The following is a 26,779-nucleotide window of genomic DNA, read 5'->3' as shown; positions in this document are numbered from 1 at the left end:
GATAAAGTTTTGTCAACACAATACATCCAGCTCCTGCTACAGTAGAACACACCAGTCTATACACTGCTCTCCTACCCATTGATTTAACCCATTGATTTTTCCTTCAAACACTATTTCCCTGCCTTAGAAAATAATCACCAAATAATAGATTACTTGAAAGATAGATTACATGGTTTAATCTGAAATTCTGGTATTTGATCATTCATCTGTAGTGGAAAAGTTACTCCTGCTGCTGGCGTTTGGTGAATTAGACGTCTTGCCAGCCTATGAAAACAGTTTCCATCCACACAGTTTCTTCCTGTCACCTTATTAATCAGTCCAAATACTCGAGGCTCAATAGTCTGAGCAGCTGCCTCCAGAATGAAAGGTCAAGAGTTTGTCCTTCTCCGTCTCTGTCTATCTGCCACCTTTATTCACTCATTTTCTTTACAGTGTAGAATGTTACTAAAGTCTCCCAAGCTATAAAACATCACAGACACCTGTGCTTTCATACTCCCTTCGCACACTCCTCGCGGCTGCTTGTAATTCACACCTAAACCATCTCACCTGGATTTAGGTCATGTGATTGCTGAGGCCATTGCTCAGTGAGCTCCTCACAGAGCCTGGGGGTATTTTAGCTCCTTCCTCCTTCTTAAAAAACTGATCCCGCTAAGCTGGGATGGGACGTCGCCGCAGGATGTTGTGGTAGCCATGGTGATTTCAAATTCTGAAAAGATGTCCAACAGTTTCAGTAGATAATTCATCCCTACACCAGTGTCTCCTCCATGCTGTATGATGGTAACGATTAATGCAGACACCATCTGTTCACCTTCTCAGCATCTAATTAAAACAGCTGATCTGACATCAGACCAAAGTCCAGGTTTCCACGAGTCTAACATCTGTTAGACACATCATTTTGTTTCTTTATCTCAGCAGTTTTTACCAGTTTAATGATCCCTCATTAATTTCTTTGCAGCATTTCCACATGTCCAGACCTTGTGATGTGTCTCCAGATTGAACTGCAAAAAGCACTGAGGTGAGCTCTGACCCGAGGTACTGGTACCTGCTGTGCTTTTGGAAGCTGATCTTCTGCTGCAGGGGAAACTGCTGCTCTTCTTTTCCTGGGGTGGTTCTTATGGGAGCCGGTCTCATCATAGATTTTTGCAGCTGCACTTAAAGAAACACCTGCTTGCAGTTTTTTAAAAAATGTTACCTAAAGTTAATTTTAATTGCATTGTATAAAACTGCAGGCACAGAGTCACCAACACATTTTGATCACATGTGACCTGGAGACTCCCTCTGCTGCTTCGAATCCTCCCCGTCTGCTGTCCCTCCCAAACAAGCAACTTCTGTGTCCTGCTTTAAATCTCATCTCCTGGCTTTTTCTAAACATATTAAACATCTTTGTTTACAGTATTCTTTTTCAATGTTAAGTGTTTCAAAGTGAGCTATAAAAATTAAACCCATAATCACCCACATTCTTTCTTTTCTATATTTTAAGACATTAAACATCATGTTTTTTAAAAGTAAGTGAACAAAGTTAATATTTTTTAGCCTGCTGTGGTGTCATTCATGAATCATGAACACTGTCGTAGTTACATGCGGCTGTCTTCTTGTTTGATGGCAGATACTCCCTTCACCCTGGCCAAAAAGGCTAAAATGACCAAAGAAAAAGTGGAAAACAGTTAAACATGAGAGGTTTTTGGACAACGTTTGTGTTTTTTCCATTGTTTAAGCGCTGCTTCCAGCCCAGAGTGATGCCTTAAATCCCCTATAGCTGCAGAAAAGGCTAACATTGTTATCTTTTTACAAAAAATGGCTAAACATGAGAGGTTTTCGGACAAAGTTTGCGTTCTCCATTCTTTAAGCACCGGTTCGAGCACAGTTTAAGCACCGGCACCGTTTCAAAAGTACCGGTTTGGTACTGGTATCGGATAAATCTAAACGATACCCATCCCTATTCATGATCCTACAGCTTGTACCCAATTAGAGCAGCTTTGCATGATTCTCTGTTCAATAACAATCCTTATTTAGCCCATACTGGCTCTTGGTGCCGTCCCTCCAATCGTCTCATTGAAACAAGCTGTTTTAGCCCACATCACTCTTCTTTTAAGGCCGAGTTCTTCTGATTGGCTACTCGAGGTGAACACATTATAGATATACGTGCTCTGTGGCATGTTACAGAGAAAACAGTGGTAAAGAAGACAGGCTGAAACTAAGAATTTAGAGTCTGAAGCCTTAATGTGTGACGCACATGCATGTTGGCACATTATTTGAAAGTTTAGCCATGTTTGATATGAAGAGAAAAAAAAAGAATAGATCCACTTTTAATTTAAAAATCAAACATTAAAAACATGAAGCTAAATGTTTGTCATTCAAGCTTGAAATGAAACTATATCAAGGTCATTTGGCTGTGTGTGGGTTTGTTTGTTTTTTATTCCACAGTTTGCAAAATGATCACAGAGTCATAGAAAGTAAGATGCAAATATCAGGCATACTGCACACCACCGAGTGTCACTGCAGATATGTATCTTTATGGAGTAGTGTATCCACAATAAATAAAAGCCCAGATAAGACGGCAGTGATGCAGAGACACACCTGAGGATGAGTCCGCTTTAATGGGCTGCTGCTCATTTTCCCTTCTTGAACCTCCTCATGTGTGCCGCTATCGAGTTGGTGATCTCCACACTTCTTTTGTTCTGTCCGAAATAATCCACGAACTCTCCGTCGGGTCCCACGAGGTACATGATGATTGTGTGATCGACCTACAGAAGACAGACACAAACTTAGTAACTGAAGGAAATCACGAGATCTGGGAGCTGATTGAGAGCAGACGGTAACTCACGATGTAGTCGTTGTCTTCATCCTTTGGCCCCTGACTGAAGTACACTCTGTACGCTCTGGAAACTTCATTGATCTGAGCCGTCGTTCCCGTCAGACCGATCAGCTTTGGGGAAAACTCTGAAAGATGAGACAGTAAGAAAGTTTAACACCTAGAAACACAGGAGTAAAGCAGCTAAATGACGGCATAATAATCAGATTTTATAAGAAGCTCTAATCAACACAAACCACTTTCACCTGCAGACCTGCAACCACAACTCCAAAAACAAAAACTTTATTTATTTGCAACTTTTTGTCCCTGATCTGAATCTGTGCACACCTGCATTGTTTTCGCTTTCAACACCTATCCCATTCAGTGTCATTGGAGCTCGAGGCCACACAGAACCCAGGACCACCTCACTGTCAGGCATCAGTGCTAACCACTGCAACACTGCTCACATAAGTCACGATATTTCTTATTTTCCTCAATCATTAAAAAGCACAAACAGACCAAACAGAATCAATTCTTGTCCTCTCACAGTCTGACCATCAGGTGATGCTGGCTCAGAGTGCTTTTTAGGGACATCGATCTGTGTACAGTGAAGGTTTTGTGTTACGTTACTTGACAGAAATGTCTGCACGTGTCTGTCTGCTGTTATTTTTGACCACTGGATGAACAGAAATGTGTTGAATTTCCTTCCACCTCAAGGCGCTTTATATTGTAAGGTAGACCCTATGATAATATATTTAGAGAAAAACCCAACCATCATATGACCCCCTATGAGCAAGCACTTTGGCGACAGTGGGAAGGAAAAACTTCCTTTTAACAGGAAGAAACCTCCGGCAGAACCAGGCTCAGGGAGGGCAGGAGTCTGGTTGGGGTGAGGGAAGGAAGACAGGATAAAAGACATGCTGTTAGGTTCTAGCATCAGTTTATAAGACTTGGTATTTAGCTACAAAAGAGTGTTTGTACATATAAATACACACACAGAAGCACTAAGGTGTTATGAAAATGAAAAATATTCTATTTGTCTAATAGAAGTCTAATAGTTCTATAAAAGCAGGGGTTCAGTTGATACCTCTGCTTTTCTTCTGAGAAGATGAATTACAAAAATTACAGAAAACTAAGATGGAGTCGTGACGTCATAGTGGAAAATGTTGTCATGTGCGTGTACTGAGGCACAGTTTGATCACGTTGCTTTCTTACCTTTCACATATGTAGCTAAGGCCTCTGGTGTGTCCCTGTCGGGGTCGATGGTGATGAGGATCGGCGTCAAGTTTGGCAAAGTTTTTATTTTGTCTGCAAAACAACAACAAAAAAAGCCAGATGTTGAGTAAAATCAGGACTTTGACTTCTCACTGCAAATAAAAAATGGTTTAAATACCTATTTCATCCACCACTTCGATCATCTTCTCCAGTTCATCGGGGCAGATGTCGGGGCAGTGAGTGAACCCGAAGTAGAGGAGGATCCACTGGCCGAGGAAGTCCTCGCTCTTGGTGGGCTTGTTGTTGTGATCGATGAGTGAGAACGGGCCTCCCAGCGCCGCCTTCCCTATCGACTTGTTCCTCTCTTTTTCAATCACTGCCAATTGCAACACAGTCACAGAGGAGGAGCATTTAGGACCCCTATCACTTTATTTAACCTTTATATCTATAAAATACACAGTCTGTCTGCGGTTTCTTTCTATACAGGCATTGAAGTTTAGTCTTAGAGCGCATTAACCAGTGAAATACTTACTTTCTTCCTTTTCTTTCTTAAAATATTTCATCCCTCCGAGCAGCGCACCACCGATGGCAAACGTTACTGCTAAAGATTTCCACGTCACAGGCTTTAAAGAGAGCACAAAGGAAGCAAAAGGACTGAACGGGTGTAGTTATACAGATATTTATGTCTTGACATTCTCTACCTGCAAATAAACTCTTGGTAAGCTTATTTTAACAGCTCCATATCCTTTGGGTCACCTTAAATAAATCAGTTATAGCTGAGTTTGGGAGAAGACTGCTACAGACTGCTGCTACAGGCCCTAATGTCAGTCATGTCCCTGCCCTATATGACAAAAGAAACCTTTAAAACTTAGTTAATGTCTGAAAATTTCAATTGAGAACAAATGGAGTTGATCACGCTGGGGATCAGCTGTAACATAAACGTTTAACTCTTACCCCAGACGTCTTTGGCTTATCTCCTGATGACGGTGGAGGAGGCATCGAGGAAAACGTTCTTAAGCTGTGTTGATTCTGCCATTGCGTTGCTCTGCAGGTGTGCCGCTGACTCCCATTCACCTGTTAATGAGCAAGCACAGGAAGCTGTGAGTTGATTTAAGTCGTAAAATATAAAAATGCTGCAGTTAAATATGGCCACAGTTTCAAATGAGGTCAGTGGATACAGGGGTGGTGTCATCAATGCGGCTGATGCATTTCTCTTTGCTAAGATGGGCAGTAATGTTAAAGCAGCCTCTTAACTACTTAAAGTCACTGCTGTAAGTCTTGAAAACAAAGGCATTTATCTCTGATTTCAGGAACAGCAGCGCCCCCGTCTGCAGCAATGATAACTGCACTGAGAGTCATCTCTACTCTTGGACCTCTAACAGCTCAGCGCTCATAAATGAGGCAAAGGTTACTGCTTTAAAGTGATCTTTCCACAGAATCTCTTTCATCTTCTCCTCTTGTCTCAGCTGAAAGATGCTGGATTTTGCTGCTGCCCTGAAGGTTCAATCTAAAATCCAGGTTTGTGACAGTAAGCTTTACATACAGTAGGCATTACATATGCGCCAGCGTAATAATTACACTGCTTAATGCTTAATTAGCTACACTCCCCTATTAGCATTACCAAAGCTGCTACCTTATTATTATTACCATCTTATTTGTATGTACTTTTTATATTTAGTGGTGTTTGACAGTGGGTGGGTTGTCACATTTAGGAATAGACAGATTTACACAGTCAATATACAAAGTAATCAAAGACGTCCTGGCCTGCTGTTATTAATAACTGGTTGATGAGGAAGGATTGTCAGCTAACGCAGCTGAGCTGTACTCTCCAGGTTATAAAAGCCGGCCCAGGTGACCTGCTCAGTCTCTTCCATTCCACCAGGTATCAACTCTCCTTGATGTTTGTGTCTTGGTTGGTTTATGTTTAATAAATCATCTTTTATTAAAGTAAACATCTTTTGTGGACTCCCTCCTTGTTGCCTACCTTGACACAAATGACACACAATTCAACTCACACCGGACGCACACACACAAAAATACTACGAGGTCGATAAAGGACACAAAGGTTTAATCTTAAAGTTCCTGATGGGCTGATCACACCAGTCACGTTGTGTTTCCCAGGTCACGGAAATCAAGAGCTAATATTTCATCAAATACACTGATCGCCCACAGCTGTGACATCAATATCAACAAGCACCAATGTTCATAATGATGCAACAGTGGAGATGAACTGCTCCAAACACTCACGTTTCTCACATATTTTCTACTTTTGTATGTTTATTATGTCAAAGAGCAATGTAACGAGGGGCAGCCAATCAGGAAAAAGGATGGCTCAAAGTTCGTTAGAGCTCAAACTGCTTATTTCAGGGCCCAGTATAAGGCAAATAAAGCTTAATTTGAAATGGGAAATATGTCAAGCTACTCTAGTAAAGTCCAAGAAAAAAAAATATGTGGAGTTGGAACTTTCTATAATAAATCAGCTTGAACAACCAGTTTCCCTGAGACGGGACTGAAAATGGATCTTCGTCCAGCAGTGGGTTTAATCCAGGTCTTGGCCCCGTGTCTGTGGCTCATCTAGTTTCCAAACTAGGTTAAGGTGGTGCTGTTAGGAGGTGAAGCAGGTGTGAATGGAGATGGTTCTAAATTATTGAGTGCCCGCCCCCCCGCGCGCGATACAGACAGCAAAAATATTTGCCAATAAGTATTTTAAAACTATTTGAAATTGTTGTCACTAAACAAAACCTGGTTAAACTACAAAGAAAGACCGGATCATCTGACTGTTTGCCACATGACTCTAACTGTTAAATGTTTCAATGAAGTGTGCTAGCTCCGCGGACACAGGCAGGTTTGACCTACCAGGTAGCAGTGAGTTCTCCGCGGGGACAGCGTGTGTTTCAGGGCCGACTGCCTCGGTAAAGCGCCGAGTGTGAGCTTCGCCGGACTCTGTAAGACTCTGCTGTGAAGCAGCCGGCAGCCCAGGCTGTGATACAGCACACTCAGAGCCATGGTTGGACCTGAACAGAACCGCTACAACAAGCAGGAAGCCGCTACAGCTTTGGGAAAGCATGAGAAGTGAACAGGAACTCTGCGGACTGGCTTCTGTTCTCAGATCAGTTATACTGCAGCGGTGCTAGTTTTAAATAGCCCACAAGGCGCTAAAGTGGCTGATTTCAGATCCGTAGCCGGGGAACGGTTACTAAACACAGGAAAATACGTCACAACCTTCTTCTTCTACTGTCTCTTTTGGCCGTGTCTATGCTGCCACCCGAAGAATGGAAAAGGTTTACTTTTAGACTAGACTGGTCTTAAATTCACTTTATTTTATTTAACTTGAAAATTACATTTGATTTAACAGAAGATAAAGTTTAAATAATAAACTTTTTTATTTTTATTAATTATTTTACATAAGTGTTCAATAAAAACTCAAACGGATCAGTGCATTTTAGCTGTCATAGATTTGTGTTTAATCATGTTTCATCAGCCAAAACAGGCTGATGTCTAAATGGCAGTCGTACAGTGTGAAGGCCAGTCTGATCTCAGATCCTTGTTGATGTGGTAATAAAGCCAGGCCACAAATGGGAAGACTGTGATGGCAGCAGCTGTGGAGACTCTGAGTATCCCGACAGGAGCTCTGACAAAATGAGGAGATGAGGGGGAGGAAAGGAAAACAGAGAGCAAATGAAATATAAAGGACAAAAAAAGTATGGTTGAGTTATAGGCTCAATGTAGGCAGAAAAAAGAACAACAACAACAAAAACAACAAACAAAAAGAAAAAAAATTAACAATGCTAAATTTATTAGCTGAGATTAAATTTTCAAAAACATGAAGAGGATATTCTTTTGACACAAAAATATGAGGTAACATTTGGATATTCTCTGAGTTTACCTCAGAAAAATGAACAGAAAAATCACTAGGATTAAATTGTTTTTCTAAAAAAAAAAATATCACAGTAATTATTATATTATATATACACATACAGACACACACAGAGAAAAAAAAAACTATACAAAGTTAAGTTTTTTGAAAGTTAAAAAAAAAAAATATATATATATATATATATATATATATATATATATATATATATATATATATATATATATATATATATATATATATATATATATATATATATATATATAAATAAATAAATAATCAAAAAGTTAAGAAAAAACAAAACAACAAAAGACAAAAATATTTTGTAAAGTTCTCAGTATAAGATGGAAATGAGATTCAAACTAAATCTGTTACCTTCCAGAGTGGCGACACAGGAGGAGCCAAATTGCAGTCAAAACGAGACCTGAAAATTCTCTAAAGGGATAAAAACTATATCAAATATCCATGTATAAAAATAATAATCTGCAAAATATGTTACATTAGTGTTTCATACAGAATTAAACTATAATGATACAGCAGAATGCCTTTAATGAAATGAAGCTTCATTATAGTTATACCGTCTGATAGGCAGCACATTTTTTTGAATGGAGAGCCTAAAAATGCGTAAACGGTTTGTTTTTCTCAGATCAGGTGAGGTGTGGCGTACCTGCCCTCCTCCTTCTGGAAGATCTGTGTGATTTGCTCTTTGTAGAGCGTCCATCCCAACATGGCACTGATCGCACTGGAAATCAGCACATGAAGGTCAGCAACACGCCTCCAGGGCAAAGTCTCTGAAAAGGAAACAAAAATAATGAAGGCAAACAATTGAAATCACAACCCTAACTCTGCAACGAGCTGCACGGTCAGGATACAGCTGCAGGGTGGCGCTACGTGCACTGGGGAAATGCACGAGTAAAGTTCAGCAGCAACGTAAGATACCAGCTTCATGCACGTTAATATGAGGACTTTATTGTTAATATGCGAAGCATCTACTGGCAAATGACTCCAAACTCATCCCTGTACCTGTCACATGAGGCTTCACAACAATACACGCACTCAGGACTGCAGGGACGCCGTAACCAGCCTGAAAAAGAGGGTGGTGTTTATAATAAACTGTGCAAAAAGATCAAAATGTCTAAAAATATGGACCAAAAAAAAGTGTACTCTTGTGTAATCTTACCATCCATAAACCTGCATCTGGATCATTGATCTGCAGCGGGAAGTCAGGACATAGTTATTGATCACAGTTCAAAGAAGTGCTGAGAAGACAAAAAATCAAACTCTCACCTGGACGTACGACGCCAGAGCGAAGAACAAACACATGAAAACGTTGCAGATTTGCCAAACAACACGAAGCCACGGCTTCCTCTCCTTACAAACTTCTCCCATAGCTGCTTATTGTTTCACTTCCCCGCCCGGGCCAACGGGACGTGCACACGTTTTAAAGCAGGCGCACCTGCAGTTCCGCAAGGCTGTCAAATTGGTCAAAACCGTGATGGGTTCGTTCGATATATATCACGTCTGCTGACGGATGCATCGATCACAGGCGGTGTAAACGACACGCACTATCGCGTTGTTTCTTTATTTTATTTATATATTTACTTTTTATTTTGTTTAATTTTCCATAATTTGCACAAAAAAGTAATTAAAGTTGTTAATTTAATGTGTCATATCCCGCAAGCATCTTCTAAAACAAACAAACGTGTACGTAAGCATCAAATAAACCTGGCACCCTTTTATTCCTGGACACCTTGATCGATAAATCGAGCACACATTTCAAAAGTCCGCAATGACGTTAGTCTGCTAGAAGACACGCCTTATCCGATTAATCAGACGCGTCCTTGCCGCCGCCATCTTGCAGCGGGGTTCTGAGACCAGTTAAAGATGGAATCGGGACAATTTTCCATATTCTGCTACTGTGAAGATGCTGATAAAGTTCTCCACAGCAGGGAAATATGATCTAAATCCTTTAAATGCTTTATCAGGATGAGGATTGTTTTGTTTTCCTCATGTTAGGTTTGATTTATTGTATTTTTGTCTTTTCTTTGTTGTCATTGTTGTTGTTGTGTTATTTTAACATGTTCAAAATAAAACCGCAAAAAGGAACAGGCTATGTTTCGACATTACTTACACAAAGCATGCAGTTAAATATCATTTTACAGAAGCTCTTTCTCTCTGTGTGTGTTTTAATATGAAAACTTGAAGGTTTGCATTTATTTGTCTCCAGTTTCTGACGTTTCTGACATGAAATATTTTTCCTTTTAATAATGGAGATCCCGGTTATGATATATATTTATATGCCTTAATAATGCACTAGGAATTACAGTAGTTCCCCGCACCAATATGGTGGCTGGGCGGAGGTGTTGCTGCAAAGATTTATGATATCTTTACAAAATAAAAGTACCATGAGTATAAACCTTGTCACTGGTCAGAACAAAGACCAGAAAAGAAAGAAAAATGTCTGAAAATCTAAACTAAAGCAAACAAAGCAAACAAAGCTGCTTAGATTTTTTTTTATTTTTTTGTTTCATTCTTCTTCTTTTGTTAAATATAAATGTGTAAACACTACTTTAACACTTTTGTATTAAATCAGCAGACTCAGACTCTTATATTATACTAGTAAAGTTTCATTTGTTTAGATGTTTCAAGCCCATAAAATTTAACTGTAGCTTTGACATTGCTTGTATGTGGTAAAAATGGCATTAAAATACATAATAACTTGATTTACACGTGTGCACACAGCATTGGGAATCTATTACGTTGGTGCAAATCAAAGTGACAGCAGGTGCAGCGAAGCAGCAACACAAGACAGTTTAGCAGGTGCTGGTCATGGGTCACTGCTCTTTCACTTCTCACTGATTTTTTTGCCTGTTTTACATTTTACTTTTTTGTCTTATATTGTGACAATCAAGTGTGCCCTGAATATTAATTTAAATGTACCATGCATTTATTTCGAGAATTATCTAAATTAACTGTAATCTATAAGAAGTATAAGGAGTGAACACAGCATCCAGCTCAAAACAAAAAGCAAAAAGGTTTCACCTCAGATGAACTTCAGTGCAACCTTAGACACTATTATTTTAACATGTATCCAGCCTGAAGCTTGTAGATTATTCCAGGAAGAAGGGCAACATGTTCAAAAGCTTTTTCAAATTCAAATTCAAATTTTTATTTGTCACGTACACAGTCATACACAGTACGATATGTAGTGAAATGCTTGGACAACTGCTCGTGACCTAAAGAAAACAAAAAAGGAAAAGGCTATGAATAAGACAGGAAATAAATACGAAAAATTAAAAAGGGTAAATTTAACTAGGAAGGAATAAAATATAAATTAAGGTTAAAAATGAAATAACTGTACAACACAAATTAGAATGAAGGGTAAATTTAACTGGGAAAGAATAAGATAAAATATATAAATTAAAGTTGAAAATAAAATGATTGTACAACAAAATACACAATATAGAACTATATAAGAATTTTTGGTAATTTTTGGTAATTTGGATGTTTTTATGTACAGCTGTGAAGGCTGATTCTTGGCATGCTTTTACACATTCTGCAGGATAGTACACTGAAAGCACACTGAGTCACAAACAGGTTTAATCAATGTGGCAGTGAGCTAAAATGAGGTGAAACTCCACTAGATACTTATTTTTAATCTAATATAGTCAATTTCCCTCAATTTCAGTTTAATTTCAATTAAATTTCACTTATTCCATAAAATGTAATTCAGGATTCTGTGTCATATCTCCTGCTTATAATATCTCTTAAGGACATTGATGTGACTCCCAATACATTTTAGCCAAGCACTGCTGTATTTTATTTTGAAACAAACTCCGTTGAACGTCGGTTCTGTCTGCTGCTCGCGAGTCGACCGCTACTTAAGTATGGAGGGACAAAGGTGCCAAAATGACATAACTAAATAAATAAATAAATAAATAAATGAAGTTACATGAATGAAATCAAGCCGTAAATAAATACAATACAATACAATATAATTGATTTAATAAATATCCATTCATTTTATTTGAAAACATACTGAGTTATTTCACTGTTTTATTATTTTGTATTTCCTGTGCTGCAGTGCATCATGGAATAATTTACGCTGTCAATCGCCAACAGACTCTAGCATATGGTTACCCTGTACAGCAAGTCAAGACAGAGAATGGATGACTGCCACAATCAGTTAGTGTTGGTGTCCACTTGGCTGCCAGGTATCCCAAATCCCAACTGGTAATGATGGAGGATCGTGGGACAAAGTGCAAGTCAAATGCTTTTTCTGTTGTTACATTCACCAAATACACTTTGGTTTTTTTTCTTATTTTTATTTATTTTTTAGTTGTGAATGTAGTGACACGATCTTCAAATGTCTAAATGATTTGTCAATGTAGAGTCTACTTGGAGAAGTGCTCCATTGTTTTTGGAAATCTGTGGTTAGCCTAACACCCAGTTTGCCTTAGCAGCTATGAGCTGCCCAGGCTGTCAGATCTCACCTAATTGGCACACCTGAAAAGAAGTCTATTCCCAGCACTCTGTTTCCAAAGCACTCCACTCACCCTAATCTCTAAATGGATGGAAAAACTGGATTTACTCCTCTTAGGTGATATCAAACAGGTGATGTTTTCTTCATTTCAGTGTTTTATTTCTTCAACAACAAATAAGTTTTGCTGATATCAAAGTTAATCTTGGACTGGACAGTTTCAGTGGAGCACTGTCAGTATATTTTAAATTGTGTCACTTGCTTGTTTTTATACCTGATGTTCAGATTGTATTATACTTCTTTATAGCGTTTTATTTTCAATTAATTAATTAACATCAATTAACTGACACTGAAAATATTTGAATGCAGGGAAAGAACTCAGAACCTTTTCAGAAACATCTGGACCAGCAGATGCTGAAGAGTGATATCATGCCAGATTAAAAAAAATATTTGTTATCAAAATTTAGTCAACTGTATTCTAAACACGAGCTGTCTGTTATAAGTGTTGAAAGTCTAACAAACAACAAATAACAACAAACAAATGAATATGAAAAGGGCTTTTTCAATGAGAATTGAGAGTATGTACACATTTATAGTATTTTTAGGAGAGATCTACACAGAACAGTCTGTTGATTAATTATCATATTATATCTAATATACTGGTGTACCGTTTTTCACCACCGTCTTCCAAATGAGTCCAGTGTTTATGTCCGTTCACTTAGGCTACGTTCACACTGCAGGTCTTAATGCTCAATTCCAATTTTTTGATCAAATCCGATTTTTTTTGTCTGCTTGTTCACACTACAGATAAAATGCGAACGCGCTCTAGTGTGAACGCTCAAAGCGGCCCGCATGCGCAAAAGAAGATGTCACACAACGCGCTGTTTAGACCCAGACCAAACAGTATTGTTTGACTGATGGCCCTTAATATAAAGACTTCGGACTTTACGTTTCCCAATTTTTACTTTAAGTTATTTTGTTATTTACATAATAATGTAAATAACCTAATAATGATCCTTATTGCTGTTTTAGAGAGGAGCGGTGCTTCAAAGGATAGTTGCAGATTTCTGTCAGAATCTGCAGATTACAGTACAAATAAAATGTTCACGTTGTCTTCCCAACAGTTTCACTGACATCTACACTGGATGGCCAGGAAGCGTTCGCGATGTCTTCTCCGGTGCTGATAATTGGCGTCTGTCTTGTGTCAGTGACGTAAAAGACGGATTTAATGCGACATGACCGTTCAAACAGCAGTCGCTTTCTAAAACATCGGATATGTATCGGATTCAGTACCACATACGAAAGTGACCCAGATCGGATTTGAAAATATCGGATTTGTGCCGTTCACACTGTCATACCATGATCGGATATGGGTCGCATAGGGTCAAAAAAATCGGATTTGGTGCGCTTTCGCCTGCAGTGTGAGAACGTCAGGGATAATGAATTATTTATCGACGCATTTCATGTTGGCACTGTTAGCCCTCCAAACAGTGGGTGTTGACATGTCCGTGTCATTTGGTCAGCTGATTGCGGGTCGTAAAGCCTCTGGGATAGCCAGTTTAGTTAGCCTAGCTGGCTGTATGTTTGTTTTTTTTTAACGTTGGTACAAAGGTGGCCTTTAACGTAGCCCTGACGTTTTAAAAAGCTGTAGCAATTTACGGCATTTCAAGCGCCGCTGCCTGCCTTTTTTTGCGGCTGTTAGCCTAGCAACGGTTAGAGTGGCCGTGGGGAAGGGAGTGAAGTTGCTCTCCGAGTCTCTGCATTGCAGCTCCGGGTGCTGCTGATGGAATTCAAACACACAACAATGGCGACTCCCAGCCCTAACAACTCAACAACACCCAGCAGCAACAACGCAGGAGCACACCAGCAGTCCCAGTCCCAGCACATTACCACCATGAGCAGCATGCAGGGTAAGTGGGAGGCGGTGGGAAAATATTCTGGTGAAGCTGGAGGAGGAGGGGAGGGCTCACATTCTGCTGCAGTGAAGGTTAATGTTAGCAAGGCTAGCCGTGGGAGGCTCAGGCTACTCCCAGGACTGAAAAACATTCCCAAGGGAGCGGACTAGCATCCCCTCTCAGACAGGAGAGCTGTTATTGCCGAGTTCCCCAATTGGAAAAATAATCAATTTATTATTTCTTTGCTAACGAGTTAAATGTCCTTGTTGCCATTTTTTGGTGTTTTATTGCCCCGTTGCATCCTGTTTTTCTATTTCCTGGACATAATCTCGCCAAGTCCCATTACAAAAACAGGCAATTTTAGCTAGCGGTGATATTTCTTTATCGTACATAAACCTATTAAAATATTTATGTTGGTAAATAACACAGACAGTGGAGGGACATTGTTCAGCTTAGATTAGAGCAGTGTTTCTGAATGCACTTGGGTTGCAGCACTCTTGACATTCAAGATGATCTTCCACACGTACACGGTGGCTTGCACCTCAGTTATGTTAGTGTTACGTAGGCTGACTTTATCAAAACGCCCAACGATTAAGATTTTCTCAGAAGTATTTGCTTTACGTTGATGGAAATAACGTAAGTTAAATAGCTGGATTCGTTATTGGAGTTTAGTTATATTGGATGCATTATTTGCAGATCTATTAAGCAGCAGGTTTATGCAACTCAGTGCAGCACATCTCCATACTTGCTTGTGCAGACAGTAGTGAAGGCTTTCTCAGTACCACAACACGAAAATGCTCTTTACCTATGCTGTGGTTTTTGTACAAACAGTCTCTCATTTTAACTTTCAGAGTCCAACACCTGCTGGAGATGTCAGAGTGAAACAGGTAGCTACACACTTCCTTGACTTAGTAGAGTCAGATAAGCAGATGACTTTAAAAATACAGTGTTTAATCTGGATAGTAAATTCTTGGGAAAATGAAACAGCTATTACATACTCTGATTTAGAAAATAAATCTCACAATATACTGATGTAAGAATCCCTGAATCATGAAGGTGAATATTGCTTGATTGGAATTAGGTGTATTTCACTTTAATGTAATCAGTGTAAATGAGATGCATGCATTTTTCAGCCCTCGTAGATGTCACAATAATAAACTTTATGCCACTTTAATTAAGCCTAACGTTAGCGATAACATAACCTTCAAGTGCTTTGATTGTTTAATTTTTATATTTACATTTACGTCACGTAATCCTGTCTCTGTTTACTTTTCCCTGACTGTATTTCATCTTTCATTTTAATGCTGCTAACTAACGATTCCTAACTCCTCCCGTGATGCTGATGGATGGTGAGCTGTCCTAAGAGGAAAAACAAAAGTGTTTTATTTATGTACACATTTGTTGTTGTTGTTGTTGTTGTTGTTTTTAAGTTCAAATAATTTCACGATCATAAGTCATGCTCGTTCCTTTTTAGTTTTACCTGCAGGCCATTTTTCCTTCTTCACTGACTGACACCTCATCCTGCTCCAAGTGCTTGGCTCATAAACATGCGTGCATGCCAGTGCATTGCCATTCAGGAAATGCATTTAACCTGCGATAGATGCACCCGAATGTTTGACAGCTCCGAAACTAAAGCCAGGGCAGTTTTTGTAAATTGCTTCTCGGGCTTTTGAGTTGTTGGGATGTCAAAGTCAAAACTGACAAAGTAGTAGTCTATCTCTTGAGGTATATAACACAGGCTGGCATATGGAAGGTGAAATATAATAAAAATAAAAAGCTGTCTTCTCACCTCTAGGGTTTCAGATAAACCTGTCTGGAGCTCCCCCAAGTAAGCCAAATCTCTTTTGCTTCAGCACCAACAGTTCTCATCCCTTTGTTTCTGCCTGACAGTCTGGTATGGGGGAGTCTGTCCTGCTGTTCTTCACTAATCTGAGTCAAAACTTCTGATGGGTTCAAGTAGGCTTGTGCCGGTACCTGATGCTTTTAATATGACCTTTTCAGATATCAGGATATATCAGGCTACAGACGCATGCAGTTATAGAAATGTTGTTTGTTTTGTCCACGTCAGGATTTTTGTGCTGCGCAAAAAGACCTTTATTTTTATTTTTTTGTCAGACACACTTCCAGGAAAAGCGTGTCTGTTCTCGTCGGCACAAGCCTAAAATTCAGAGCTTCCATTGATATTTTGGCACGAGATCTCTCAACGGACCCCCCTCTCCCCCTTCTGCCAACCAAAGAAACACCAGTTTAAAAAGTGCAATGGAAGCTCTACCTGGCTGGTTTTCAGTGTGCAACTAACCAGCATAAGTAGTGCCTGTATAAGTGTTGTGTGTTACTTTTTTTTCCCTCCCCTTGGCATTGGTGCACTCCAGCATAGCCCTTTCTTGTCGAGACAAGGTACGCACACTGTGAAGTTGTCATTTCACACAACTTCTTCCATTGAAACCTAGTGGAATTTCAGCACTCGCATTCCTGTGGTATTTTGGGTGGAGTGAGCTGTCCTTCGATTCAAGGTGAAATCAGAGCAGTTGGCCTGAGGAGCATGTTTCCCAATATATATTTCATTTTATTTTTTTCTTTCTTACATCCCCCCCCCCACCACCCCCCTTCATGTTTATCTTTGGGTTGGTCTGTTTGCATTGTAAGTGGAGGTGGTTTAAGCAGCATGCTGGATTTCTGTCTCTGCATCAACATCAGTGTCTGGGTATTTTTTCATCTACTGTTGACATGCTTTGGAAATTTGAGTCTTTAAATTCTTAGTTTTGCACAAAGCCAGATGGTAATGCAAGTTATGATTATGAGAAACATAAACAGTGACATGATCATTTCTCACTGGTTTTTGTGCCTAGTTTGCATTCATCTGCTATTTTATTTGGTCTGTACAGCCAAACGGTCCAATCTAGCAGTCCTGCAGTAAATCCTCCTCTTTATAGTACCCGCTACGACTCCTACCAACTGCGTGAGGAGCTGTAGGGGTTTGGTTACTTGCGGATTGAGTGGAGGCCCTTGTCGTCTGGTCCACGGCTGCCCTGACTGGTGTTAGGGACATGGAACGCCACCCCTCTTATGAAGAAAGAAGCTAGAGCTTGTGTATGAGGTCTGTCGCATCCAACTGCAGATTGAGGGTCGTCTGGGAGTGTCTGGCAGAGTCTCCAATCGGGGAAAACTTATTCTTAGGCCATGTTCTGCTGTTGTGGCCCCCTAGACCCAGAGTTGAAAGGTGCTGTCATCCAATGGATCTTGGTTATTTTGTGTCTTTGGTCTCTGGAGAATGTCGTAGGTAACAGAGGACCAGATGACTTTGGATTTAACTCAAGGATGCATTGTACCTACAGGTTTTTCTATTATTTAGGCCACCACATTTATATCAGTACCTGCAGATCAAACACCTGTGTAAAGCAATAACATAGATTTCCCTGAAATCATCTTCATTCTTTCACTTTTAAGGTGTTGTTTTTTTTAAAGATTATTATACATCATCAAGTGTCATCATGGAGATATCAGATTTACTTTGAAAAGCCCCGCCTCTTTACTATGTATGAGTTGTAAATTATAAAGATGCATACCCATTATATTACCAGGACTGATTGGTTTTTCTGTTGTTTGATGTACCCTGATTGTTTTGATGAGGCAACATTGAGTGCTTAGAACAGCTGTCTGAACGACCTTCACGAGGGAGGATTTTTTGCAGGACTGCTCAAGTAGATCGTTTCAGTTTTAGCTAATGATACTAAACTGGCAACTGACTGTACACCAGTATCAGCCTGCTTGCAGTTGAGTCAGTGAGGTTGCTCCACTCACTTATTTATTTGCATTTTTTTGATTAAAGTCGATTTATTCAAAAAGAGATTCATTCACTTGTTTTTCCAAGTAAACTTTTTAGTGTTATTATCAGATTTTTTTTTTTTTTTTGTCCATTTCCTCAAAAATCACAAAAAATACAAACATTAGGAAAGTGCGCTGATCTTTTAATCAAGATAACTCATTGCCTTCTGTTTGTTACTCAGTCATGCTTACGTGTCTAGTCAGCCAGGAAAAACCCCGTCTGGATTTCAACATGGAAATATTACAAGATTGTCTGCTTCCCGTACAAAGACAATCTAGTACTCCAAATCTATAAAACTTCTGACTTTAGAATGCATCTTATCGGACCCACCATGTTTTTCTTTTTAATTGAGCTTTATGAAAAATGTGGTTGGGTGAGGGTTGTATTGTTCCCATGAAAAGACCAAAGTAACTGACTGAGCTGTCAGCAAACCTGAATAGAAATAAAAACGTCCTGTGTTTTTATCGGTTTCCCAAAAGCTACAGCCAGTGTGGTTTTAAGCAGACATTATTTAAACTGGAAAAGTTGTACGTTTGTTGGGGACTGTTTTCATTGGTGGATTAATCCCATTTTAATCCAATAAACTCCAATATGTGTGTTCATGCTAATGCTGTTGTGCAGTTTGAGACTGCATATCTCTATCGGGGATGAAAATTCTCTCTGCAGCATGCCTGAATTGAATCCCTGGATGCAGAAGGATATTGAAGACAGATTTGTTTACCTCTGTCTTCATGTTCCAGTTGGTAACAACATCCATGTGACTAGAAGCATGTGACCTCAGGTGGTGCTTTTTGCATTGTTGTCTGATGAAGATGAATGCAATAAATCTGTAAAACTGGGGCCCTGCAGTTCATGAAGTTTGAATTCTTTTAATTTTGTTGAGAACCTCAAGATGGTGACATTAGACTTTTTCCAAATTATCATTAATATTTATTTTTTTTTCCCCTTCTACCTTGTTCTGCGGAGAGTTCTTCCTTTTGAAAGGGAGTTTTTCCTTCTCACTGTCACCAAGTGCTTGCTCACAGGGGGTCGTCTGAAGACCGTTGTTGTGATTTAAAGCTACATAAAGAAAATTGAATGGAATAGGTTTTCTTATAATATTGAGATTTGCATTTAGGCAATCGTGAAGAACCCTTTCAAAAGTTTCTGGATGTGGATTGAATCCACAGCGCAGTGGTTCGAACCTCACTGCAAGAACGAAGAAAATGGATGAATGGACTGAATCCAGAAAGTAATAAAGAATGTCATGGAACAGAAATGCTACACCGCTCACAAACTCATCTCTTTGGTCTTTTCATGGGGTAGCTAAGTTTAGAAAAATTGGCGAAATTACCAACAATATGTTCGAAGGCTTGCGGATGAGTATTTTTGTAAATATGCAGGTGTTGCAGAGGTTGCCAGTTCCCATCCCAATAATCTATAAAAAGCATGTCATCTATAGATTTCAGGAGGTTGGGATGCATTTAATCATCTGCCCAGTCCTTGTGTTGCCTCATTTCATGGTTGGTATCGTTTTCAATCACTGATCATTCGGAGCTGTCGTGTGGGATGAGTTTGGTCGTTTCATCGGCGTTTGATTCATGTTTCTCTCGCTCAGGTAAACGTAAAGCCCTGAAGCTGAACTTTGCCAATCCTCCCATCAAACCCATGACTAGATTCACACTGAACACGGCCGGGCCGCCCTTCCAGAACCCTCACATGTGAGTGAGCTTTCCCCCAGGCTTGTCTGTTAATGTAGTTCATCCAGTTTCTCGTTATTTTGGCCGGCTCTTTCTTTCTTCCCTCTCAGAGAGAGGCTGAGGACACACAGCATCGAGTCCTCGGGAAAATTGAAGATCTCCCCAGAGCAGCACTGGGACTTCACAGCCGAAGATCTCAAAGATCTGGGCGAGATCGGCCGAGGAGCTTACGGCTCCGTCAACAAGATGGTGCACAAGCCGAGTAACCAGATCATGGCGGTCAAGGTGATCATTGCCCTTTCTCTGTCTGAGCTAAAACTGAACACGGGAGTGATGTCTGTGAGTCTGTTTGATACGTATGGAAGCATTTTGTCATTTTCAGAGGATTCGATCAACAGTTGATGAGAGAGAACAGAAGCAGCTGTTGATGGACTTGGACGTGGTTATGAGAAGTAGTGATTGTCCTTACATCGTGCAGTTTTATGGTGCTCTGTTCAGAGAGGTGAAATGAAGTCACTTTGTTACAGAATGAACAATAATGTCTCACCTCAAAGGAAACAAGTGACTGAATATTCCTTGTTTGTTTGTTTTTTCAGGGGGACTGCTGGATTTGTATGGAACTTATGGCTACCTCGTTAGACAAATTTTACAAGTTTGTATATGGCTCATTAGATGATGTGATTCCAGAAGAAATATTAGGAAAAATAACTTTAGCTGTAAGTTTTTTGGACTTGAGTCTTCCTTATTTTATCCATATTAGAAGCCCGATTATCGTCTTGTTGTCCTAAACTCTGTTTTTGCATGTTACAGACTGTGAAGGCGCTTAACCACTTAAAAGAAAACTTGAAAATTATACACAGAGGTAAGAGGATACCTGACTTTCACCATTGTAATGCATTTGGATCATTGCGTGTCTTTTCACCAGCCGTGTCTCTTAACTCAGACATTAAGCCGTCAAACATCCTCCTGGACAGGAACGGCAACATAAAGCTGTGTGACTTTGGCATCAGCGGTCAGCTGGTGGACTCCATCGCCAAAACCAGAGATGCCGGTTGCAGACCGTACATGGCGGTGAGTAACAGGATGAGGTTACCGAAGTAGAGTTAGCCACAAATCGGCTTGAGTCCATTGAGCTTCATGGAAAATGACAGCTCTGACCAACCAGTATTTCAGTCACTGTCCACTTTATTTATCACCTGCTTATCCATGCTGTTACTCAGTGAACCAGCCATGTTTCAGTAGTGCCATCTACAATACCACAGCTTGAGTTAAACATTAGGATGGAGAAAATGTCGTCTAACGTTGGTCATTGTGTATTTCCATCATTCTTATGGAAGAAATTGTGGCTACTTGGAAAGAGCCAATAACATGAATTTCAGTGGTTAATGAAACATTAAAACAACATGTTTATAATCACTAGAAAAATTCAATAAAAAAAACAAAACAAAACACAAAATTGGCTCATTTTTGTGGCAATTTTACCTGAAAATCGGGTCTAAATGAGGTTTGAAAATCTTTGTTCCTGCTCATCTTAGAAGAGCTCTAAATAGAAACATGCTAAGATTTCTATTCAAGTCTTCTCCTTGTATAAAGACTCTGGTATCTCTGAAGCTGCTGATCTCTTGAAATTTTCACAGTAAGAGTCTAGTTCAGGACAGAGGTGGGTTAATGGGATGTTTAAAAAAAAAAAACCCAAAAAACAGCTAATTGGCTTTTGTGAAGCTCTCTGTATACCTGACTGCAGCACCATGAATAACTGAATAAACAAAGTGCCACCAGTAAAGTTGAATTTAAAGTGGCTGAGAAAGACCTTGTAATATACGCCACAAAATGCATTATGGGTAAATGATAGTTGGGGAGATTGGGGATGGGATAGACAATGAACCTTCACTGTGTGTTTTTCCTGCAAATTACCCATCTCGTAATAGACTCAGTTAACCATCTTCTAATGGCTGCTGCCATCGGGATAATGATGCGAGTCACGCGGCAACGATCGCTTCAAACAGGTTTCATAAACATCAGAGTCCCTGAAATGAGCTGAAGCACCTCTAGGTACTTATTTGAAGCATTAATTTCAATGATCACCAGAACATAAAACTGCACCGACTGCATTAAAAAGCTTTTTCTGCTTTCTAATAAAAAGTTTTGCTTCTTCCACAATTTTTTTTTTTTTTTGTAACCTGTGTTCAGCATATTTTGAGTGTGTTGTGCTGCTTAATTGGATCTGGTATTTAGCAGCACAGGGATGTGGTAGAATGGAGTCGATGCATGAAAGTGCAGCTGACAAAATCTGATAAATTGCAGAATTTTTGAAGCAGAGTCTCAAAGGTTTCTAGTGCCTCGTAGAATCCAAGAACTTAGCTGTTGAGTAGTTACAATGAGGACCAATCAACTATTAACTGGTTATTTTAAATAATTTCACTTATCAGTAAGAAGGTTACTGGTCTTGAATGTTCCTCCTGGGTTTTGTGCTGACTGTAAACGACAGACAGTCAGAGGTTACAACAGTTCAGCCTATTCTATCACATGAAGGTCTTAATGATAGTCTGTGCAGAGACACCATCCTCAATACCTGAAATCCTGTTAGAGGAGAAAAAATGAATTGTTTAAGAAACAGTCGAATATGTGTTTCTAAGGATTTTTAGTTCTTTATGAGACTTTAAGTAGAATATTTGGAGATCTGTTGCTATTATTTGGAAAAATTATTTAAAATGCTGATAAACATTTTTTTTAAATGTACAGGTCAAACATCTGACGATAAATAATCTGTCACATTGCTTTTTCTCATTAATCACACTGTGTGTCGTACACATGCTTGCGTGTGTGCATGCAACCAAAGCTTTCAAAGAGGTGATCTCATCGTGACATCATCGCTTGAGGTTATTTTTGCCGCAGGGTTACGTCAGCTGGGGGGCACCTCCTTCTGACCCTCCGTACCTCCTAGCCCTCCTTGTCTCTCTGCAGCAGTTTCCATTCTAAATTTGGTTAGGCGATATTAGGACCCGGCGGTACGCGGCCTCCTCTGCACGCTCTCCGCTCTCCCAAAGGCCGCGGCAGGGCGCTTCATTCATGACTCTGTATGAACCAAGTTACCCGGGAGCTTCCCACGGCTGTGAGCTCAGCGTGCAGGAATCTCAGCTCCAGTTTCTGGTTTCCAGCTGGCACACACACCAGGTGTGTGACCGCCGTGCTGCTGGTTACTACAGGCTCAGTGACGTAGAAAAACAGACCTCGGTGCAGCTGGGAACAGAGCACACACTTTACCTCAGGCTATAGCCTGTACCGGATGCATGTGGATGTTGGACTTTAGAGGACCAGTAGCTCTTGTTCACAGCTGTTAGTGGTTCTGATAAAGTTTGTAATAATTTGGCTAATTTTCTATTTTTTTTAGTATTAAATTTGAACCAGTTTCTCTTTACTTTAGTAGTTTGGTTGTGGTTGTATCCAGCACAGTTATTCGGCTTTTACAGATTTGCTCAGAGCCTAATAAAGTTTGGTTTCTCAGGGTAAAGATGCAAATCTGATTACTGGAGAGGAAAATCCAGATATGAAAAAAAATGCTGTCTAATGATTTCTTCACTAACGTTATGTGCAGTGGTTGTGTAGACGAAGTCTTGGTAGATGCGTGCAGCCTCTTGCTGCAGCGCAGAGCGTCCCACTCAGCTGGGTGACATCAGCCTCTAATTCAGGCCTGTAAATGGGCCAGCGAGGTGCCTCCTCCTCTCAGTGCTGCAGCAGGAGATCTCTGCAGCTCTCTGACGCACTTTGCTCCCGTGTCTGTTCTGCGGCTCTGAGACAAAGTGAAGGTTGATAATGTCAGAAGAAGCCTCGCAAGGCAGGAAGGAGGCAGCGAGCTGATGAACCTCAGAGCTGATGGCATGTCGTTGTGCAGGCGGAAGCATGCCCAGAGGCGATGAGCTGGTTTAGTGCTCTTAGGGCTAGCTGTTGGTTTTGGAAGCACAGATTTCTTTCTTACCATCTTGTGTGCAACTTAAAATGCAAGAGAAACACTTGGGTTAGATCCTAAAATCCAAACTAAAGTAATCCTTTGTTCTTTCCTTGCACTTTGGAGGTTGTGGGCTTTCTTTCTGTTAACGCTGAGGAAGAAAGGGTGTGCAGTTTTAAACCGAACACTCACAGTGACCTCTGGTGTCTAAAGCCTGCAGCACAGTTATTGCATTATAGGGGCAAACCTTTCCAACCTGGGAGGTGATTCAAAGCTGCGTTAACGCCTTTTCTAAGACTCCAAGACACACGCTGTTTATCTCTTATGGTCAGAGCATAAGCCTGCTCAGGAGCTGTCTCAGCAGTTCAACAGCATAGATGCATCATCTCAGAACATTAATTCACTAATGTACTTGCTAATATGTTAGTGATTCAGACTGTTTTTATCTTTAATGAACACACGTGTGGTTTATAGCAGCGGTCCCGTTTGGTACCGGGCCGCGAGAGATGAGGCTCGGGTGTGAAATTTATGGTTTTCGGGGGTTTTTATCATTACTTGTTTAATCGTTTTTATCGTTAACTCTGTTTCCCTGGGTATTTTCCTGTGTGTTATGAATAAATGTTCTTTTTTTTGGTTCCCGGTACTGGTTTTATTTTGTTGTATTTATCCGTCCGTGAAAATATTGTTGGACATAAACTGATCCGTGGCGCAAAAAAGGTTGGGGACCACTGGTTTGTAGTTTGTTTCCATCACTAAAAACCCCTGATGAGCTTTTCTTTTCCTTGAAAACCAGTGTTCAATTTAAAGGTGCTTGCTTCGTCCTGTTTCTGTTGTCAGCCGGAGAGAATAGACCCCAGCGCGTCCCGGCAAGGTTACGATGTCCGCTCAGATGTCTGGAGTTTGGGAATCACACTGGTGAGTTTCAGCTCTTCTTACGTCTCTTCAGGTCCTGAAAGAACCTGGACAAATGACTGTGGAAATTGTATTACATATTTTGCATGTTGTTCTTTTGGTCTAGAAACTGAAGCACAGGAACGTGTACAGAGGGCATCGTTGCAACAAATCCCTATTGAAGGCAGAGTCAGCCTTAAGCTTTGGGGGGGTTCCCCAAAAAATCAACAAATACTTTAACAAGACTTAAATTTCTCGCAAACTGAATATTAAACTGTTAGATACAGTTTAAAACAACAGTGGTGACTGGTTTTGGTAATGTGGCAGACTTGTTCTAAAAGCAGTCTTCTTGGATTACATCTCGTATGGTGGTACACTGGTTGGCATCCTAACCTCACAATAAGAGGGTTCTGGATTCACATGCAGGCTGCACGTTCTCCCTCTGCTTGCACAGGCTTCTCTGTACTCGGTGCTCCAGCTTCTTCACACTGCACCTTCAGCACACACAGACCAGAACAAAGGAAGAAAAGCCAATCGCTGAAAGCCTCATGGTTTCCAGAGACGGCGCGACCTTTCTTTTATTAGGCCCATGATGACAGTGCATACAGTATGAGCAATAAACCTGCACTATAATCATTGTTGGAGGTCTGAAGTTCACCTTTAAACCGTTAGCACATTTAAATATAGTGTGGAGTAGCACCTCTGCTCTCTTCTCTAAACAAAGATGCTTTATGCAGTAAATGTTTATTAAGAAATAAAGCAATCTGCAGAAAATGTTGGGATTTACGCCATATTTGTAGTTTTCCGCTCTCAGTGTGCTTGAACTTTAATGCTATGTGTTTCAGTATGAGCTGGCCACGGGACGGTTTCCCTACCCAAAGTGGAACAGTGTGTTTGATCAGCTGACCCAAGTGGTGAGAGGAGACCCGCCGCAACTCAGCAACTCGGAGGAGAGGCGCTTCTCCCCCAAATTCATCGCCTTTGTCAATGTGTGGTAAGAAATACCTCCATAGACAAGAATTTCTGTCTCTTTGTAGTCTGTGCTGTGTTCTCTTCTGCCCCCCGGTGGATTAATCACCGAACTGCACCCTCCCATAATTTAACACCTCTGCTTTCTTTCTCATCTTCGTCTCAAGCCTTACAAAGGATGAATCAAAAAGGCCAAAGTACAAAGAGCTGCTGGTGAGTTCATGTTAAGTCACCCTAACCTTTCATGTTTTTCTTTTTCTTCTAGGAGTTTGAGTTAATGTAATAATTTGTTTCTTTTTAATCCACCTCAGAGAGATCCGTTCATTCAGATGTACGAGGAGCGCTCAGTCGACGTAGCCGGTTACGTCTGCAGGATCATGGATCAGATGCCGGCCTCTCCCAGCTCCCCCATGTATATGGACTGATAGCAAGATGAAACAGGAACTCATCCATAAATATAAACCACTCTGCAATGACAGCATCAAAAAGAGATAACTAAGTAATTAAAAAAAAAAAAAAAGTCCTTGTGTAAATTTGCTCGGTCCCATTATTGCAGTGTTAAAAAGAGAATTGTAAAGCCTAAAAAAAAAAAGAAAAAAAAAAGCACCACGTGCAGTAAAAGTGGTGTCCTTTCAGTCATTTCTGTATATTAACACACTTCTGTTTCTTTCTTGTTCACAAACGCACAGACGCACAGTCACCTAAATATTAATAGCAGCTGAATCAGTCAATCAATCATGACTCATCCTGATCAGGATACATCTCAGTGATTTAGTAACAGTGATTTTAAAGAGAGGAGAAAAAAAACCCCTGGAACTTGTATTTATAGAACCAAAAATCGTGGAGACTCTTCGACATACTGGAATTATGCTCTTTGTGAAATGTTCCCACCTCTTCATGTAACGAAAGCATCGTGTTTGGTATCTTAATGGAACTGTGCTTCTCTGGGTATAAAGCAGTTTAAAAGTGTTGGTAGTCAGTCATGTTGGACCCGCAGTCCACTCAGTGCTCGCTGTGCAGTGGACTCTAAGCTGATTTATGAATAAAGAGAGAGAAGGTTAAAGGTGTGTTTTGCCTCTTTACTCTTACGGTGTCTGTTCTGCCTGGATCCAGGTGCCCTGCACCTGCAAAAAGGCAGCTATTTAAGGAGAAAAATGTAATATATTAAATTATGCCATGTGCCATACAATTCCTAGTGAATCTAGAAAAGCAC

At 40.2% G+C, this 26,779-nt stretch overlaps 3 protein-coding genes across 5 annotated transcripts; 1 reads left to right on the top strand and 2 right to left on the bottom strand.

Annotated features, from left to right (window-relative positions):
• Positions 1-712: 712 nt before the first annotated feature.
• Positions 713-7,219, bottom strand: sco1 (synthesis of cytochrome C oxidase 1). 2 transcript variants are annotated; one of them, XM_082530767.1, is made up of 8 exons: positions 6,863-7,219; positions 4,961-5,080; positions 4,539-4,629; positions 4,185-4,382; positions 4,007-4,099; positions 2,825-2,940; positions 2,578-2,744; positions 713-1,633 (listed from the first exon to the last, which is right to left on the bottom strand). In XM_082530767.1, exons 1-7 carry the CDS (start codon positions 7,010-7,012, stop codon positions 2,610-2,612), a joined length of 903 nt encoding a protein of 300 aa, XP_082386893.1. In that variant the 5' UTR covers positions 7,013-7,219; the 3' UTR covers positions 713-1,633; positions 2,578-2,609. The 2 variants fall into 2 exon arrangements, with proteins under 2 accessions (XP_082386893.1, XP_082386892.1); XM_082530766.1 differs by lacking the exon at positions 713-1,633 and having other exon boundaries at positions 2,392-2,744.
• Positions 7,220-7,288: 69 nt separating this feature from the next.
• Positions 7,289-9,334, bottom strand: tmem220 (transmembrane protein 220). The gene is made up of 6 exons (XM_082530769.1): positions 9,168-9,334; positions 9,061-9,090; positions 8,904-8,964; positions 8,548-8,671; positions 8,256-8,315; positions 7,289-7,637 (listed from the first exon to the last, which is right to left on the bottom strand). Exons 1-6 carry the CDS (start codon positions 9,267-9,269, stop codon positions 7,505-7,507), a joined length of 510 nt encoding a protein of 169 aa, XP_082386895.1. The 5' UTR covers positions 9,270-9,334; the 3' UTR covers positions 7,289-7,504.
• A 4,022-nt stretch (positions 9,335-13,356) lies between these two features.
• Positions 13,357-26,629, top strand: map2k4a (mitogen-activated protein kinase kinase 4a). Of its 2 annotated transcripts, XM_082530753.1 has the most exons (13): positions 13,357-14,270; positions 15,107-15,142; positions 16,051-16,083; positions 19,679-19,781; positions 19,871-20,045; positions 20,143-20,262; positions 20,357-20,476; positions 20,571-20,622; positions 20,704-20,831; positions 24,544-24,621; positions 25,443-25,591; positions 25,734-25,779; positions 25,878-26,629. In XM_082530753.1, exons 1-13 carry the CDS (start codon positions 14,144-14,146, stop codon positions 25,989-25,991), a joined length of 1,281 nt encoding a protein of 426 aa, XP_082386879.1. In that variant the 5' UTR covers positions 13,357-14,143; the 3' UTR covers positions 25,992-26,629. The 2 variants fall into 2 exon arrangements, with proteins under 2 accessions (XP_082386879.1, XP_082386880.1); XM_082530754.1 differs by lacking the exon at positions 16,051-16,083 and having other exon boundaries at positions 13,359-14,270.
• The last annotated feature ends 150 nt before the right edge of the window (positions 26,630-26,779 follow it).

Source organism: Aulonocara stuartgranti (assembly GCF_965226115.1).
Source record: "Aulonocara stuartgranti genome assembly, chromosome: 4".
Classification (NCBI taxonomy): Eukaryota; Metazoa; Chordata; class Actinopteri; order Cichliformes; family Cichlidae; genus Aulonocara; species Aulonocara stuartgranti.
The sequence above is the reverse complement of the archived record's forward strand: the minus strand, read 5'-3'. Positions and strand labels throughout refer to the sequence as shown.